Raw genomic sequence first — 16,719 nt, 5'->3', positions numbered from 1 at the left:
TTCGCCCGTAGAGAACGCCGTCCGTCCTTGTCACCAAACGTCAGGGCATGCTGTCAACCCGTTCTTAATCGCAAGGATGGTGTAACAGGATGCACTCGCGACATCCGCAAACATTGTTTTCTCTTGTAAATTATTCAGTTACCTTTGCACCGCTGCCCGGTCGGAGGTGGCGCCGGGGCTCCCCGCTGTACCACACCCCGCTGCCCATCCCCGGTGTAACTTTGTTGTGTATGGGAGGAGTAAAATAACTCAGTGAATATGGGTTACATCGCGATCCATATATGGAATATGGATTGCGAAATAGGTGCACTGGGCCATGTCACTGAGATAGCCCAGTCGATAACCCATTTAGTGCTCCCATATCGCGATTCCGACCTCCGACGGAACCGGAGCGCGTGTCGGAGAGCAGCACGATCCGTGATCTAGGTGATCGTTCGTTATCGGTGCGCTGCTGGCGTGCCGTGGCGGGTCTCCTCGGCTCTTCCGTGATCTTTCGGCCGTCCTCCGACCCCCGACTGACCTGCTGCGGCTCCACGTGACGCAGGTTGTCATGCAAAGCCTGGCGTGAAGCATCTCCGCTGGCCGGCCGCCTCCCCACGTGATCCGGAGGTTGACCATCAATGAGTCGTCGCGAGGTCGCCCCGGGCTAGCCTCTGCCCAGGCCGCTGCCGGTCACCGCGTCATTGCCATCATCGTCAGCGCCGCGTCATCATCCGACCCCCTTATCCTCTGTTTTGTTTTATCCTGCATCCCCGCGACGTCCCGCTTGTCCGGGGCAGGCTGTGTGCACCAGCCACGAGTGGGCCGAGAGGCCGCCTGGAGGGGGGCACCGACTGGGCGTCTGGTACATACCCCGCAGAGGGGTCCCTGCCCGGGGAAATGCTTGGCGGTTAGTTCCCAAAGTGCATGTGGTCTTCCCCTACCGCTATCTATTCACGCTCATAGTCTTAAAATGATCATTACTTGCCGAAAGGGCTCTAATCAAAATGACCAAATCGCCGTGTCACGCGAACGGACTGACCTGCCGCGGAGCTCCGCGGCCGCCCCTTCCCGCCGGGACCGGCACGGCAGGCACGCACCCAGCGTCCTCAAACGGAGCAGCGGATGGCAGCGCTGGCGCGGCAGTCAACGAACAGGACTTCTTATCTGCCATTTGAACTTTCAAATTATCAAGCCAAAGATGCTTGAGCTGTCCACTGAACTCGGCCTATTCTCTCTCAGCGAGGCCTTGGCTGCGACCGGAGATACCATCTCGCCTCCTGGCTACGCTTGGCTCCCAGCTGCTGCATGCCGACCGGCCGGATGACAGCGCGGCGCCGTGGCAGCGCTCGCCCGCGACGGGATGTGCGTGTCGCGTTTGAAAGTTTCTGCACCGCCGCAACCGAACAGCAGGCTCAAAAGTCTAAAGGCGCTCGTCATACCCGATCAATATTTTGACATGTGGAGCATTCCCTGTAAATAACACTACCACTCATTTGCAGAATGCATTGGCATCACTTTACGATTAGTTCAGACTCAACGGCCTTACAGTTAATGCCAATAAAATACAGCTGCTGTTGCTTGGAAGCCAACGAAATCCCGCACCGTTTCCCACTTCAAAATCCGCGATCACTTTCTTGTCCCCTGTTTGGAAGGATCTCATCTCGGCTTTGTGGCTGGCTGCGATCTCATTTGGAATTCACACACTTTGCATGTCAGTAATCATTGTTTCGGTATCTTAGCTGACCTATTATATCTGGGACATAGCCTGCCTGCCAGTGTTCTGGCCCCCCTGGTGACCACCTTGGTTCTGTCACAGGTCCGTTATTACATATCAGTTTACGGTAGCGGTTCACAGATCGATGTGAGATGAGATGAGATGAGAGAAAAAAAGCTTTTAAACTTTGCTGTGAAGCTAATTTTTGGACAAAAATTGATCATGTGTCGGACCGACAGCAGAGGCTTCGTTGACTCCCCACTGCAAACACAGTCAGATATCACACCGTCTCTCACCAAGACCCTCCATGCGGACGATCCTGACAAGCTCGCATGCTCCACACAGTGGATTAAGTGCACGGTCGACCGACAGCACACAACAGTGCTACGTTCATACCTGGTGTGCGTACTGAGATAGTAAAATGACGTTTTTCTATTCGCACACCGAATATGTATAACGAGTTCCCAGACTATCTTCGACTTCATCCACTTGTCTCTTTCCCAAACCATTTGAAGAGACATTTCGCGGAACACCTGACGATGACATGAGCTGTTGGTGTGGCGGAGTCGTGACTGGTGTGCCCACGTGCATGTTTCGGTGCAGTTGTTTTTGGGCGACAATTTTGCCCTCATGACACATCAGCCGTTCATTTATCTGCTAACGATGGGTAGAAATAGTTTGGAGTTTATTCAGAGTTGCCTAATTACGCGCCGACATCAGCGTCAGCGTTGCTTGAGGCTTGAAAATTCCCACGGCGCTGGAAACAAGCACCTGGCTTTCCGGGTGCTCTCCAAGCCTTTTTAGAGTTTTACACGTGCGTTCTGTTTGAACTGCGCACACGTGCAGCGTTTCGCAAAGCTACCCATGCATTTATGAATAAATCGCACGAGGCTAGGATCTAAGAAGCGGTTATCCGAGTGGAGCGCGGTACAGCCATTGGCATAACTGTTTCTTAATAGCTCATTATTATTAATATTCATAATTACTTAATCAATTACTTAATCAATACATAAATTAAGTACTTAACTAATTACTCATAACTCATTATTAACGCCGAAATTTAGATATGTTCAAACGACATTGTCTACAAAGGTAGTACGTCTGAAATGCATGTAATATATTTGACCACACCAGGAAAATAGCTTCCCGACACCATTTCCCGCACCACGTGAGCCCGTCTGGACTAGTAGACCACCGCCAGAGAAGCCATATCACTCCAGGCGACAGTCGTTCGCTCATAAGCTGTTCGCGGCGTGCACAGGTCCAGAAAGGTCACAATCACAACCAAGGGTCTAAAGCGTCAATTGTCACTCGTCGGAAAAAGATATCACGAGTTTATAGAAAGTTCGTACATCATCGAAATGTGCGTAACTATGCGACAGTCTGCACATTGAAATCAACAAAGCATTCACCATAAAATAAACGATCCGTTCAATTAATCGCCAACAACGAGTAACAACAAACAATGGAAGCACTATAGTGAGCTCAACTAAATTCCGTGATACAACGAACATAAATTCAATAGCTGGTTTGACTAATTGAGCGGAAAAGCAACTGAAAGACCCAGAATCAGGCCGCAAATTTGTTCACCAATGAACAGAGCCCGTGAGTTGGGTTCCCTCCTGATCAACAACGCGTTACCAATCAAATCACCGCAATCCCCAACGCGGAAGTCGGCTGGGCCAACGGGACCAGTGATGCATCACGTGAGCTCTTCCGCAGAGTATTGCCTCTCCGACCTGCTCCGCGGCCACCGTCCCCAACCGGCCAGACACTGGACACCCTCCAGTTCAACGTAAACCGGTACCCCACAACCGCATCAACAAAGCCGCGCCTCCCTTATCCAGATCGAACGTCGGGGGCGCTGACCACGAGCAGCCAACACCGGAGCAGAGTGCCACTGCACACCGCCGCCCCTCCACCGGCACCCGGCAGTGGGGCCGCTCCCGCCCGGCCCTCCCGCGGCGCGGCGGCGGCGGCGGCACCGGCGCCGGGCACGCGTTCCGAGTGTGGCGCGCCGTCTGAGCCGGGAGCCGTCTGAGTCCGTGTGGGCGCGCACGGTCGGCCCGCTCACCAGCGCCTCCCTCACACGTCCGTCTCCTTCTCGCGCCGGGCGGGCGGGGCGCTCTCCTCCGACGCGAAGTAGGCCCGCAGACGGTGGCCGTCGTCCGGCGCGCCGCCGCCGCCGCCGCCGTCCGCACCGTCCGCCGGCGCCGCGCGCCCCGCCGCCAGAGCGCCGTTCGGCAGCGCCGCCGACGTCACCGCATCGGCGGGAGCCAGCGGTGGGGGCGCGCCGGGATCTGGTGCGCTCCCTTGCGATGCCGGCTGGGGGCTCAGCAAGGGCTCGCTGGCAGTACCGGCCGGCGACGGCGGCTGATCGGCGCTGGTAGCGGACCCTGGGAACGTTCTGCCGAATAGAAGTTCGGTTAGTCGGCAGTGGATCTGTTGCATGACGACTGCGGCAGACAATGACATGGAACCGGGCCACAACCTGCCGCCTCGTCCATCTCGGCTCTGCTACTTTCACTCTCTCTCTCTCTCTCTCTCTCTCTCTCTCTCTCTCTCTCTCTCTCTCTCTCTCCTCTCTCTCTCTCTCTCTCTCCTCTCTCTCTCCTCTCTCTCTCCTCTCTCTCCTCCTCTCTCTCTCCCTCTCTCCTCTCTCCTCTCCTCTCCTCTCTCTCTCTCTCTCTCTCCTCTCTCTCTCTCTCTCTCTCTCTCTCTCTCTCTCTCTCTCTCTCTCTCTCTCTCTCTCTCTCTCTCTCTCTCTCTCTCTCTCTCTCTCTCTCTCTCTCTCTCTCTCTCTCTCTCTCTCTCTCTCTCTCTCTCTCTCCTCACTTTTCCCATGCCTTATCAACATGAGAAACACTCCACATTCAATTTAAATGCTCCATCGTTGCCAACACTGCGCTGTAAATATTCACGGTTTCTCTCTTCATCGTCCAACAGAACGTGCTGGGGACAGATCCGAAGATTTTGCCCACATATCACGACGACGATATTCGACGGAACGAGTTTCGCGCAGCCTGCCAGATGTCACCCACTATCGCACGGAGCCGGCGCTCGCGCTAGACCGGCGGCCAGGCGGGTTTACCCGGGACGGTGCGCCGGAGGCGGGCCTGCGTGACGCTCACCGGGCCCGACCGGCTGACTCCGGCCGGCCTGCACAAGGTCAGATCCTTACAAGGTAGGAGGGGAAGCCCGGCGCGGGCGGTGCTCGAGGAGCAAGCCGACAGAGGCTCCTGCAAGGTGGTTTTGCCACCTGACCCGGGGATTTAGTCCTTCGACACGCCCCAGATAGTGACGTCACCACACATCGAGGGTTTAAGACCGACCGTATCACTTGGAAATGAAGGAAGGGAGCGCAGCTGGCCAGGGTAACACAGCAGGAAGTTACATAACCTCACAACCAGTCGTTGCCTACCGGGCGCTCCTTTCCGACGTTTCATCGCCGCGATTCGCATCTGCGCATCACCTTGCACTGACTGGGTACATACCGCAGCAGGTTACGTATTCACCTCAGAGTACCACAGACCAGCACTTCAGTAATAAGCAAACACAGGACCGAGGGACTGGAAAAAACAAAAACGGAGCGAAGCATGGAAAGAAACTTAATGATCGCTCTATGGCCACTTAATGTGAGGAAATGCATTTACAATGGCGTCAGCTAGACTTTAACTGTTTATATAATGACAATCGGTTATTCAGAAAAATGCGAACTTAGGCCTTATATTCTTCCTCTCAGTTCGCAAAGCTATGAGTGCACAAACCTGGTTTTAACCTCTCACCATCTAGGGGTACGCGGTGCGTCCGTGTTTTGTGTTTTTTTTTTCGTTTTTTTTGTACAGTCTGCACTGCTCCAACCAGGCAAATACAACTTTTAATCACTAGCAAGTGATCAATAAAAGCCACTCTGACGAAGCCATTTTCGATGTTAAAGACCCGCGATATGGCGACACTAGTGAAAGCCCAGACCCGCGACATGGCGACACTAGTGAAAGCCAGGACCCGCGACATGGCGACACTCGTGAAAGCCAGGACCCGCGACATGGCGACATCAGTGAAAGCTGGAACCGTTTTCAGCACAGAATTCCGGCGGCTGGCGTCTGGTCTTTCTAAGCTGCTTAATGCCTCAACAGGTCTGTGAAAAGGCTAATGGCCAGCCTACGACACGACGACGCACCAGACCACTCAGGCAGATCATAGCGAGTCAACTTGTAAATGCGGGCCAGGAATGATTCGCACGGACCACTTGGGGCCAGTCGGTCATAGGCTCCACATGTCCGCCAAACCGATGCCTGCCGCGCGCGCTATGGTTGGCTGCGCTGTGTTGGGACTTGGGGACGCCGCGGGGCACCACGCCGCATTGCGTTTCCAACACAACGTACAACGTCATTATATCTTTCATTATGTCAATCTATTCAAACGCACGAGTAGCATGGGATGCTTTCCATGTCGCATAGCGGACACGCGCAGCGACTGTTCCGCACAAGAGGCACTGAGACGCCAGTTATCAGTGAGCACAACTAATTTCGCCCACGTTCTACGCTGTTTGACTCATCCGCTCAGAGTGGCTTCGGCCAATTTTGCAAGTCTGCTTCCTCTGCCAAAGAATTGCCGGCCATTTCCGACGTACGGCAATTGCCGAAAACAGCGCGTAAAAGTTATGTAGGATCGACAAACACACTTTAAATATTCGCCAGCAATTATCGAGCTCCGCTAGCGGTCGTGACCCACACGAGGCTCTGAGGAGTTCCGCCAGCGGCCGTGACCGGCGCGCGATGCTCCCTGACGAGGTTCGTCAGCGGCCGTGACCGGTCCGCGGGGCCCCCGTGACGCACGCTCCGCGCTCGCCGGAAGGACCAGCTGCGCACACACGACACGTCATCCAGTGACAGCGAGCACCGGCCGGTCGTCGCTGGAATCGGCCGGCTGTGCATCGCTGGGGCTCTGCGTCCGCGTCCTGCCCGCGGCGGCTCTGAAGTCCGGGGCTGTGGCCGGAGCGGCCGCCCGCCACGGCCCGGGCCGGCCCGGCACGGCGCACACACCCAGTTTGCGGTTTCAAGTACAGAAAGCAACCATGCCTCGCGCAATGACGACGCGTTTTGTTCAGGAGGTAAGGTGATTACCCCTGGACTTTCGTAAATACCTTCGCATTTGGTGCATGTTTCGCTCCTGTTTCAAGGGGTTCGTTGAAGGCCGTTTAGGTATTTTCAAGATCGATGCAGCATTCATGCTTGCGGAGGGATGGGGTGACAAACACTCTTCGCGCTTGCAATAAACAAAAGTGCAAAGATACATTTAGAATTGCTCCCATTGGAGCCCGGCTCCGACAGTGGATGTCGTCAACGTTCCCAAGAAACTCGTGGACAGGAGAGGCGCATCTTGCCCTGCGTTCTCCCCACCAGTTCGACACGTCGGACGGCCAATCAGGAGACGCCACTCAGTATCAGAACAGCGCTGAGCGAACAGCCCGAGCCGCCCATCCCGTGCAGCAATGACCTTGACACCTACAAACTTCTAGCCGATGCTATCCATCGGTGCAGATGACAGTGAATACCCGGGAGCAGGACCGGCATGCCCGAGCGGCCGCCGGCGCTCCATGACGGGGTTGCCAGATCGCGCACGTCACGATTTTAGGGAGCCAGTTCGCTGCGGGAACGGCCCCTGCGCTAGCTGTCCCGGCTGGGGGCTGAGAAAGAACGACAATGGCGCCGTCGCTTTCCATATGGACTTCCGCCTCCTTGTGCTATGTCCGGCTTCTTGTTGTCGCACCGGCGCGAACATACCGGGCAGAGGCACACATGGGACGAACCGAGACTGCGAATGTCACGCAGGGTAACGTGCGATATCATGCAGCTTGCAGAATACCCGGGGTTAGCACGGGGTTACATCCATGCACTGCCTACCACAAACGTAGACGGGACAAACCACGCGTGCTTTCCGGTAACGGACGGGCTGATTCACGGGATGGCGACTTTCCTGCAGTCGGGGAACAACCTCTACTGCACTTTCCCGAACAAACTCGCCGACAGGATTCACGGCCGCAACTCGCTCCCTTTCAGCCCGACAACTGGCAACCCAATACCGCCGGGTGACGCACTCACAGGGGTTCACCTGGACCACGGCGCCGGCGGGACGGACCGGCCGCCGTCCGACGCCACGGCCGGTCGCGGCCGCGCGCCGCAGGGCCCCGACGCCGCCCTGGGACTAGCTGCCCCAGCGCTCTGGGAGCAGCGGCCTGGGACGCGACAAACCCGCCAGCTGGCAGCAGCCGCTGGAGAGAGCGGCCGGACCGGCGCGGCGGCCCGGACTACCTCAGACGACCAAACCGGCTGCGGCGGGCTGGGAGCGTGGCGGCAGACGGACGCCGTGTGGCGGCGTGGGCTTTGTGGGTCTGGCAGCTGGTCGGCAAAATGACAACAGTGATGGCGATTACACGCGACGGTGGCTATCGACGAGAGCGCGCGCCGGCCGGTGAGGCAGAGCGCGTGAGTGGACGTGTCGAAGTGCAGCGCCCAGGGGTCGACTTAAATTCTCGCCATATCAAAATGTTATAGGTAGGATCTTCTTCATGCATGTAACCACAACAATATCAACTGACACGTATATAAACAAATACAAGGCTTGGCAAGTTGGCATCATAGTGGAAAATACAAGATCATATGATGCGTTTACCAGCGCTTGCATTTGCGAAGATCTGATTACCAGCCAACCATCACTACTCACTACTTCATGATATAATAATGCATTAACGCTCATCACTGGTCAAGTATTTCATGAGCTTGCCGGGCGCCGTGCGCCTGATCACCAGGGTGGTCAGGCGCACTTCGATTTGGCCAAGACTGAGACTGCGCCGGCTCACTTATGCGAAATGCCGCTCGATTGCTTGGGTCGTAAAAGACGGCGAGATGGCACCTGACCATGAGAGGCTCACGCTGGCTCTGAGCGACTGTGTCGCGGCATTCAATCACTCACACATACAACCCAAATACGTCAAGGCAACACATTCCTTCAGACTGAAAAATGTCACCACCCCTGGCGCAAATCACGCGCCCAAGACCAGCAGTGTATGACTGGCAGGCCGTGGTGTATGACTGGCAGTTGGATCGCTGATCATGCAGTGCCACCCCACAGTGTGTACGATAATATCTGAAAAAACACATCACCAAAACACATCAGAAACACATGCATTTTCACTACAAGCTGCGGCGGAAAACCACGCGTTCTGCACCCGCCATGCCAGTGGGTTTCAAATTCGTTTGGAGCATTTCACGCTTCCTAGACGTCATGTGTGTGCTCGTGTTCACTGGCGGGCGTGCACGCTCCACGAGGTCAAGGTGAAATGAAGATTCGCTGCTTTCACTGACCGCAGCCACGGCTTTACATCCTAATCGCACCTGTGCACCATACGGCGTTGTTTCCAGCCTAGCGAGGGAACAGCACAAGATTTCACCCGTTCAAGAACAGGTGCCACACATCACAGAAGCCGTGCAGTGCTACCGAGCCGTGGTGTGGCAAAACCTCGAGCTCTGTGACTGGACTGGGTGCCGCCTCACACCACGAGCTGGCCACGCTCGTGCACCGGTGGTTGTGGCCAGCTCCACAGCGCAATGTTGCTGCCAGAGCCCTGCCGACCTGTGCAGCATCGATGGGCCAATCACAAACCACGTCTTAGTTTCAACACGACCACTAGCCATCGACGACGCCATCTCATACGCCAGCGATGATTCACCGTGGACACATCTGAGCGTCCGAGCACAGCCAGCTCAACCGCTGTACAAGAGTTTAAATCGTGTTTGTCAATTTCATTTTTTTTGTCCTACGAGGCAGGCCAGGGGCTAAGAGAGATACCTAAAATTTCGAAAACTAAGAAAGATACAGCCCTGAGGCAATGAAAATAAAAGCTCTTATAAAACTGGATAAGCTGGGTGCGATCGCGCAATGGTGAATCTGATCCCGGGCGGATCAAATCGGGCTAATCAAGTTCGCAATAAGGCCACATCAAATATTTCCAGGACTACGCACGCTACAAAAATGCCAAACCGGCGTTCAAAATGTATCGGAGAACTCTATCAGACGGGTACTTGTGGAATCAAAAGTTGCGAGCAGATTTTTTATTGGGATTTTAAGGCGCTTCGACTGAAGCCCGAATTCTAAAAAAAGGCCTGTCGATGATCGCAACTTTCCATTCCCAATAGTGCGTTAGGTAAGAGGGTAAAGGCCTTTGTCGCATAAGCCCAGATGGCCATTTCCGTAACCCAAGAAATCGCATCTAGCGGGAAATCAGTGCTATAAAATGATGATAGAGGCAGTAGAATATGTGCAAATAGGGTTTAAGTTAAATGATATTTAAAAGGACGCATCAGATCGTAAGTGCCAAAGACTGAACCAGGTTGATCTTGAGTGACCTCACCTAGCAAAAACAGCCCGAACGACGACAATGCACTTCAGAGACGCCATTACGAAAAGCAGACTAAAAATTATCTTTAAGTGTAGCTCCTGGTATAAGTGAGCGTTATTTAACATCAATGAGTGAACTGACACCAATATCGACAGAAACCGGAAATTGCACACGAACATAAAAATGATGTCAACTCAGGACCACACAATTCTAGCTCTGCGCTCGAAACCATTCACAATATATTCAGCGAAAATATTCAGGCGGCCTCCCAGACCGCACTCGTAGCACGAGGTTTAAACGAAACTGGGAAAGGTGGAGACCATCTTTTCAAGGTGCATCATCGAAATTGTACTCTATGCAGGGGCTTAACCAGGATTTCGCCCAGGAGTGGCCAAACCCCGTCAGGGAGAGATCTCCTAGCAGATGGGCCCGTCCTGGTCTTCGCTCAGGGCCCTTTTTGGAGACTTTTCCATTCGAGCTCCCTACTTGTACGCCCGCGTGGCCCACATTTTGTTTCGTTTCCGGTGCCCTCCGGGCGGCGGAAACTGCAATAAAGCCCCGGGTCAAAAAGTCCCAAGGGTCCTCTCCCCCCCCCCCCGTGTAGAAGGTACGGCCCCAAAAGCCGCACCCTTATCTACCCCAAGGGTTCTATGACTGCGTGTACTACATACTCAAATCCCTCCATCGCAAAATATCATGGGGCTTAAAAATGTTCCACACAGAGTGGTTCGTGGCGCCCTAAGCAATTTAACACTTACGACTCCTAATGATGAATTATAATAGCCACACCACTATCAGTTGACGTGGCCCTGGGGTAATAGCAGAAGAGTTTGGCTTTCGAACGCCCATATAAATATAAGCCCCTTGACTTCAATCGTTGAACCTGCAGAAAGCAGACTATTTCATATTCCCAAGAGCGCAATGAGCCCCTAGTTATTCCGGCAAAATGATTTAGTAGCTCCTATGCTGATTATGTTCAACACTTAAGATACCGGAAGGTACTGTTTAAATGACGTTATCAAGCGAGTGTTGCTTGCGACGGGTTTACATTTGTGATTTGAACGAACTTCTAGCTGCAATTTCTTAGCGTTTTGATTATATAAGTTTATCATTACTTTCGTATCAAAGATCTATTATTTCGGGGGTGGAGGGAAATTATGTTGGGCACAGACATCATTCTGCTTTGACAGTCACTCATAATGTCGAGCTTTTTCAACCACCACGCTAGAATACTGGTGGCGAAATACAATAAAAACAACCGCGGTACAAGATGGCGGACTTCGTGTGAGACGTAAGTAAGATTGGAATACCAAAATCAACGGCAAATAGCAGCACGCGACACTATAAAGCGGAACTACAGCGCGGGAAAACACAAGGAGAGGCGGGCACCCCTTGTGCTGGAAGCACGCAGAAGCAGAGGTGTTGATTCGATCGTTTGACGGCACCGCCGGTCGTGGCCATGTTGCGATCTCGTGTGCGCCGAGCATGTGTGCACAACAGCTACTGGACGACACAGGTGTGGACGGCAGCATCATGATGAAGGCCTTAAATCCGACGGTGACCAGAGGTGTAAAAACAGGACTCCGAAAACTGTCTCAAAAGCTGCAGAGCGCATATATGGGCTTTGGCGCCTTCAAGGGCAGCTAGAGCTAGCCGAAGCTTGATGGGTCTGAAATGTCGGGTCATAATAATAATTTATTACCACAATGTTTTAAATATGCGGCTGCGTAACAGGAAAACAGTTTTGCAGAAACCAGCCGCCTGGGCCGCGATTCACCCGAAAGGAATTTCAGACTCAGTCATCGCACCAAAATCGACGGAAAATTCGACCGAGACCATTCGCCTTCCGAAGACACTGCCACCGCGTCTGTTTCAGCACTGCCGGCTGGTGACAAGCGCAGGCCGGTCCTCTCGCTGCATCTGCGCGCCACGCAAGCGACAAGATCCAGTTTCTGCACGAGTGGTGCGACGCGAGGAGCCTCCCCGCCCCTCCCCCCCCCCCCCATGCGTCGTTCTGAGACCCCGCCCACCCTCTGCTGTCCGCTCCGTCGGCCGGGAGGTGCCGCCTATAACGAGCACCAGGTCGGCGAGAGTGTGCGCACCGCCCTACGGCGTGGACCATAGTTCGGCACTGAGTGATTGAACAGCCAATGGCACGCCGTTCCTGTGTATAAAGTTCGGTATTGCCATGTCTACACTTGGTGATATTAGCATTCAAGGTTTGTTTAAGTGGTTAGAGCCCACCCGCTACTGGCAGCATTCGACGGCTGGAAGCTGTGGTCAAGGTCACGCGTGAACATAAGCGCAGGTTGAAACGGTCGTGTTTTGTGAATGCAGTCAACGCTCCCTTGATAGCCTTGTTTTGCCGGTACCTCGTGAACTAAGGAAGGCCGATTATCACCGAGATGGACACTCTCAACTCACTTTATGTAAATAACTTTATCCATTTAAACTGAAAGTGAGAAACTGTTCACTAAGGTTAAAGTCATCTCCCACTGTGCGTCGTTCAAATGAGCCTGTTTCCGGCTGCAACATTTAAGCGACGAGTCCCACACGTGGCGTGACTGTAATTCGACTGTATGAAGCCTACCCCTGGCGCGGAGGCGGAGGCGGAGTTGATGAGCGGCGATGAGCTGAGGCCGTGATGATCACAGGGGCCTCAACGCGGCCGTTATCGCGCCAGCTAACAGTCGCTCCAGCCCGTTATGCCTCCACTCCCCTCCCCCTCCCCCCCCCCCCCCACAACAGCAACCGGAAGCGGCGGTACCGGCGGCCAACACACAACGCCGGGATTACAGAGCGCGTCCAGCCACGCAGCGTTCCGCAACGGGCCCGGCCGGGGGAGGGGCTGCCCTCGGTCGGACGTCTTCTGTGCAGCACAACGGGACTTACTAATGCACACGGCCGCCTCTGAGAAGCTCAAAACACACGGGCAGCAGGTGGGTCGGTGCCTGGCCGGCGTCACGTAAGCTGGTTTGCACAGGTGTTGATGGTGACTCATTCAGTGGAACCACAACGTACTCATTACAATATGACCTGTTTACTGTACAGTTTTCATTTTGCATCCATCAGCTAAATGATGTATCTTTGTTAATGTGGATAGCTCGGCAACACACTTTCACCTCTTTCCTTAACAAGCGCTAGGGGGGAAGGGCAAAATGGTTACCGAACGATGCGGCGCAGCCGCGCTAAACTTTGCACAGCTGTAGAGAACTGAATAGCAGGTCGTCTGGCATCAAAAATTCCGATGTACTTTGTAAGGTCGCTGCCCTACGGCAGGTCAAAGTCTGAACATGGATTATACGAGGTCAATTTCTAAGGAATCATTCAATTTCATGAAACAACGGATTGTTAGACGAAGCCATACATCTCTGAGATACTTTCTTAGACAACACAACAATTGAATAAACAGATTACATTGACCTAAGGTCAGTTATAAATGTCAGACCAAGGTCACAACCAGCCTGTTTTATTACTCTAGGCCTTGCTGTACGGGTTAATTTCTGGCGCCCATCGCGAATTTAGTGGCAAAAGGAACCACATAATACATCTTCCATAGACTTCTCAAAGATCAGAATAGGTCACTGACCTTAAATGACCAACATTTTGTTTTTAGGAACATGCTGGCCAGCATAATTTTTGTCGCTTATTCAACAGCAAAACTCAAGGCAGTCTTGTATTATTTTGGTCACCACGACCTTCACAGGGTCAAACAAGGTCACTGACCTTAAATGAACCTGTGGCCTTTTTCTTGGAACAGGTATCCAAGTTCTGGGGCACTTTGGAGACCAGCCAGAAGATTGACCTGCTTTGACCTTACTTTGACCAGAAGGTCATGACCAAAGAACCCCAAACTTTGACCTAAGTGAGTTCGGGTACAGACCAACACACCCTGTAAGTTGGCTGTCTCTAACTTTTTTAGTTCCTTAGATTTTAGGGGTCGTCAATTTAACCCCCCACCCGAGCGAAGGGTATCTAACCGGCCACCCAGGTGCGCGATAATGAGCTTAGCTCACCAAGTCTACGATAACATATAATTGTGTTTGCAAAAGCAGCGCTACAACCTCAACTACCAATGATCTAGGTTATGCACCGGGGACCAGAGTCTACATTAGATCCTTACCGAAAGCAATGGAATTACCAAGCCAAATTTCGGCCTCAGAATATTACCTACTCACTACACATACTTTTCTTCCAAACAAATAACAAAATAATAAGAGCTTAAGAATCTAATTAATACCCTAACAAAAACTTTCGTTATAAAGACCGGACGCCAGGAGTATTCATAGGAACTCACCACTTACCTGTCTGATGGACCTGTACCAACAGTAAGCCCTACTCACCGCCAGAGCTGGTCCGCTTGATAGACCTGTACCGACAGTAAGCCCTACTCACTGCCAGAGCTGGTCCGCTTGATGGACCTGCACCGACAGTAAGTCCTACTTACCGCCAGAGCTGGTCCGCCTGAGGGACCTGTCCGACCAGTAAAGCCTTACTCACTGCCAGCGCTGTCCGCTTGATAGACCCGTACCGACAGTAAGCCTTACTCACCGCCCAGAGCTGGTCCGCTTGGATGACCCGTACCGACAGTAGCCCTGCTCACCGCCCAGAGCTGGTCCCTTGATAGACCGGTACCGACAGTAAGCCCTGCTCACCGCCAGAGCTGGTCCGCTTGATAGACCCGTACCGACAGTAAGCCCTACTCACCGCCAGAGCTGGTCCGCTTGATGGACCTGCACCGACAGTAAGCCCTGCTCACCGCCAGAGCTGGTCCGCTTGATGGACCTGCACCGACAGTAAGCCCTGCTCACCGCCAGAGCTGGTCCGCTTGATGGACCTGCACCGACAGTAAGCCCTACTCAAGCCAGGGCTGGTCCGTCTGATGGACCTATACAGTCACCCCTACTCACGGCCAGGGCTGGTCCGTCTGGTGGATCTGCGTCTGAAGCGCGCTCATCTCCTGTTTGAGCGAGTGCAGGCAGGCCTGCAGATGGTCGAGCGGACGCGGCTCAGCTCCGCCGGCGCTCTGCGCCAGCAGCCGGCTCAGCAGCGCCTCGTCCACCGGCGAGGGCGCCGGCAGCGCGGCCAGCTCCGGGGCGCCGCGTGTGCCCTCCAGCGCGCCCAGCCGGCCGTGCAGCTCCTGACGGAGGCCGAGACGGGCTTCAGGAGGCGCCCGCGCGTGAAGGTGGCCGGGGCGGTTCGGGCAAGCGGGAATGTCACGTGGGTCAACAGATAATGTCACCCGCATGGTTCCAACCGCGGAGCTCGCCACAAACCGTTGGCGGGATTGCTTCGCGCATTAAAAAATGAAGGCACTCGTTGTTTCACACCGCGAACCTTCCGGTCACTGCCTTCTAGTTCGCGCCAGCTGACCGTCGTTCAGGAGCAGCCGGCGCGCGGGCGCCCGCAGCACTGACCTTGACCTGCTCGCTGCTGGTCTGCAGCGCCGACCTCAGTTCGGCGACCTGAGTCTGCAGGGCGAACTTCTCCTGCCGGCTCTCGTCCAGACTGGCCGTCAGCTGCTGCAGCTCCGCCGCCGCCGCCGCCAGCGACTTCTGCAAGCGCCAGCGACTCCGGTGAGATGGGTGAGCCGCAAACACCGGCCCAGTGTCACACGCTGTCCAGCGCTGACGAGGCACCCCGACTCGCGACAAACAGGTCACGAAACTCCGCAGTCTCCACCCACTCAGTCATCAAAGCGTCCAAGACCGACGTGTAATCGTCAACCCAGCATCAAACCCAGCCTCGCCTGGCAGACTGCCCCCCCCCCCCCCTCCCCTCTCTCTGCTCCGACACGGGCGCCGTCTGTCGACGGCCGCGGCGGCCACACGGCTCGGACCGCGCCCAGAGCCGGTGGAGCCAGGGCGCGGCGGCCGGCGCGGCGCGGTCACCTGCAGACCGTCCCGCTCCAGCTGGTGCCGCTGCTCGGCCAGCTCGCACTGCTCCTGCAGGCCGCGCAGCTCGGCCGCCTTCTGCTGCAGGTGGCCGCTCAGCGTCTGCGGCGGCCCGGAGGTCAGCAGCGGCCCGACAACGCCAGGCTGTGCGCCGGCGGACGCCAGGCGCAGCGGCAGCGGCGCTCACAACCGCCGACGCCTGCTAGCGGCGCCGGCCGCACGCAAATACACGACGGGCTATGTTGAGTTACGGTATCAGTTCAACCGTAGCAAGGCACACTGTCAACGTTCGGGCAACTGGCGAGGTTATGGGCACAATGGAGAAGTAACGAAGGAAACCGAAAACATCCCGGGGCACCGTTTTCTATTCCAATATTTGCAGAGGATAAATAGGGCATATAGGGAGGAAGTAGTACAAAGAAACAAGTAACGCACACTTGTTTATCTAGCCAACTTTTGTTGCTTAATGTTTACATGTACATGCGTTTGAAACTGTTCGCGACTGATTTTGCTACAAAGCCGTGCCGTGAGTGGTTCCACAACAGTACTGAGTCAGCCGCCAGCCAATAAAACCCGAAAGCTCTCCTGATACCACGGAGTAATCGCGCCACCGTGCAGACGCAGATCCTACTAATCAACGAAGACACTCATGGCACACTTCGCGATTGTCAATAGCTCGCCGAGCCCTGCACCGTGCCGCCCCGGTTGGTGACCAGCGGCGGCGGGCG

The 16,719-nt window shown here is 54.7% G+C and overlaps 1 protein-coding gene and 1 long non-coding RNA gene across 2 annotated transcripts; both read right to left on the bottom strand.

The window, feature by feature from the left end:
* Positions 1-3,705: 3,705 nt before the first annotated feature.
* On the bottom strand, positions 3,706-15,200 carry LOC119110665 (vasodilator-stimulated phosphoprotein). The gene is made up of 2 exons (XM_037234566.1): positions 15,008-15,200; positions 3,706-4,103 (listed from the first exon to the last, which is right to left on the bottom strand). The coding sequence occupies exons 1-2, from the start codon at positions 15,052-15,054 to the stop codon at positions 3,782-3,784; spliced, it is 369 nt and encodes a 122-aa protein (XP_037090461.1). The 5' UTR covers positions 15,055-15,200; the 3' UTR covers positions 3,706-3,781.
* LOC119110666 (uncharacterized) lies at positions 15,198-16,032 on the bottom strand. Its single transcript, XR_005095530.1, has 3 exons — positions 15,989-16,032; positions 15,515-15,652; positions 15,198-15,237 (listed from the first exon to the last, which is right to left on the bottom strand). It is a non-coding gene; the product is annotated as an uncharacterized LOC119110666 (long non-coding RNA).
* Positions 16,033-16,719: the final 687 nt, after the last annotated feature.

This window comes from Pollicipes pollicipes, unplaced genomic scaffold (genome assembly GCF_011947565.3).
Source record: "Pollicipes pollicipes isolate AB1234 unplaced genomic scaffold, Ppol_2.1 Scaffold_7231;HRSCAF=8579_pilon_pilon_pilon, whole genome shotgun sequence".
Lineage (NCBI taxonomy): Eukaryota > Metazoa > Arthropoda > Thecostraca > Pollicipedomorpha > Pollicipedidae > Pollicipes > Pollicipes pollicipes.
Note: the sequence above shows the minus strand (reverse complement) of the source record. Positions and strands in the feature narration are given on the sequence as shown.

What these genes read in the sequence shown, in the direction of transcription:
- LOC119110665 (XM_037234566.1), bottom strand. Translation starts at nt 15,054, where the DNA reads ATGAGCGCGCTTCAGACGCAGATCCACCAGACGGACCAGCCCTGGCC. An exon ending in CAGACGGACCAGCCCTGGCC is followed by an intron (nt 4,104 to 15,007) that starts GTGAGTAGGGGT and finishes TCTATTCGGCAG; the next exon opens with AACGTTCCCAGGGTCCGCTA.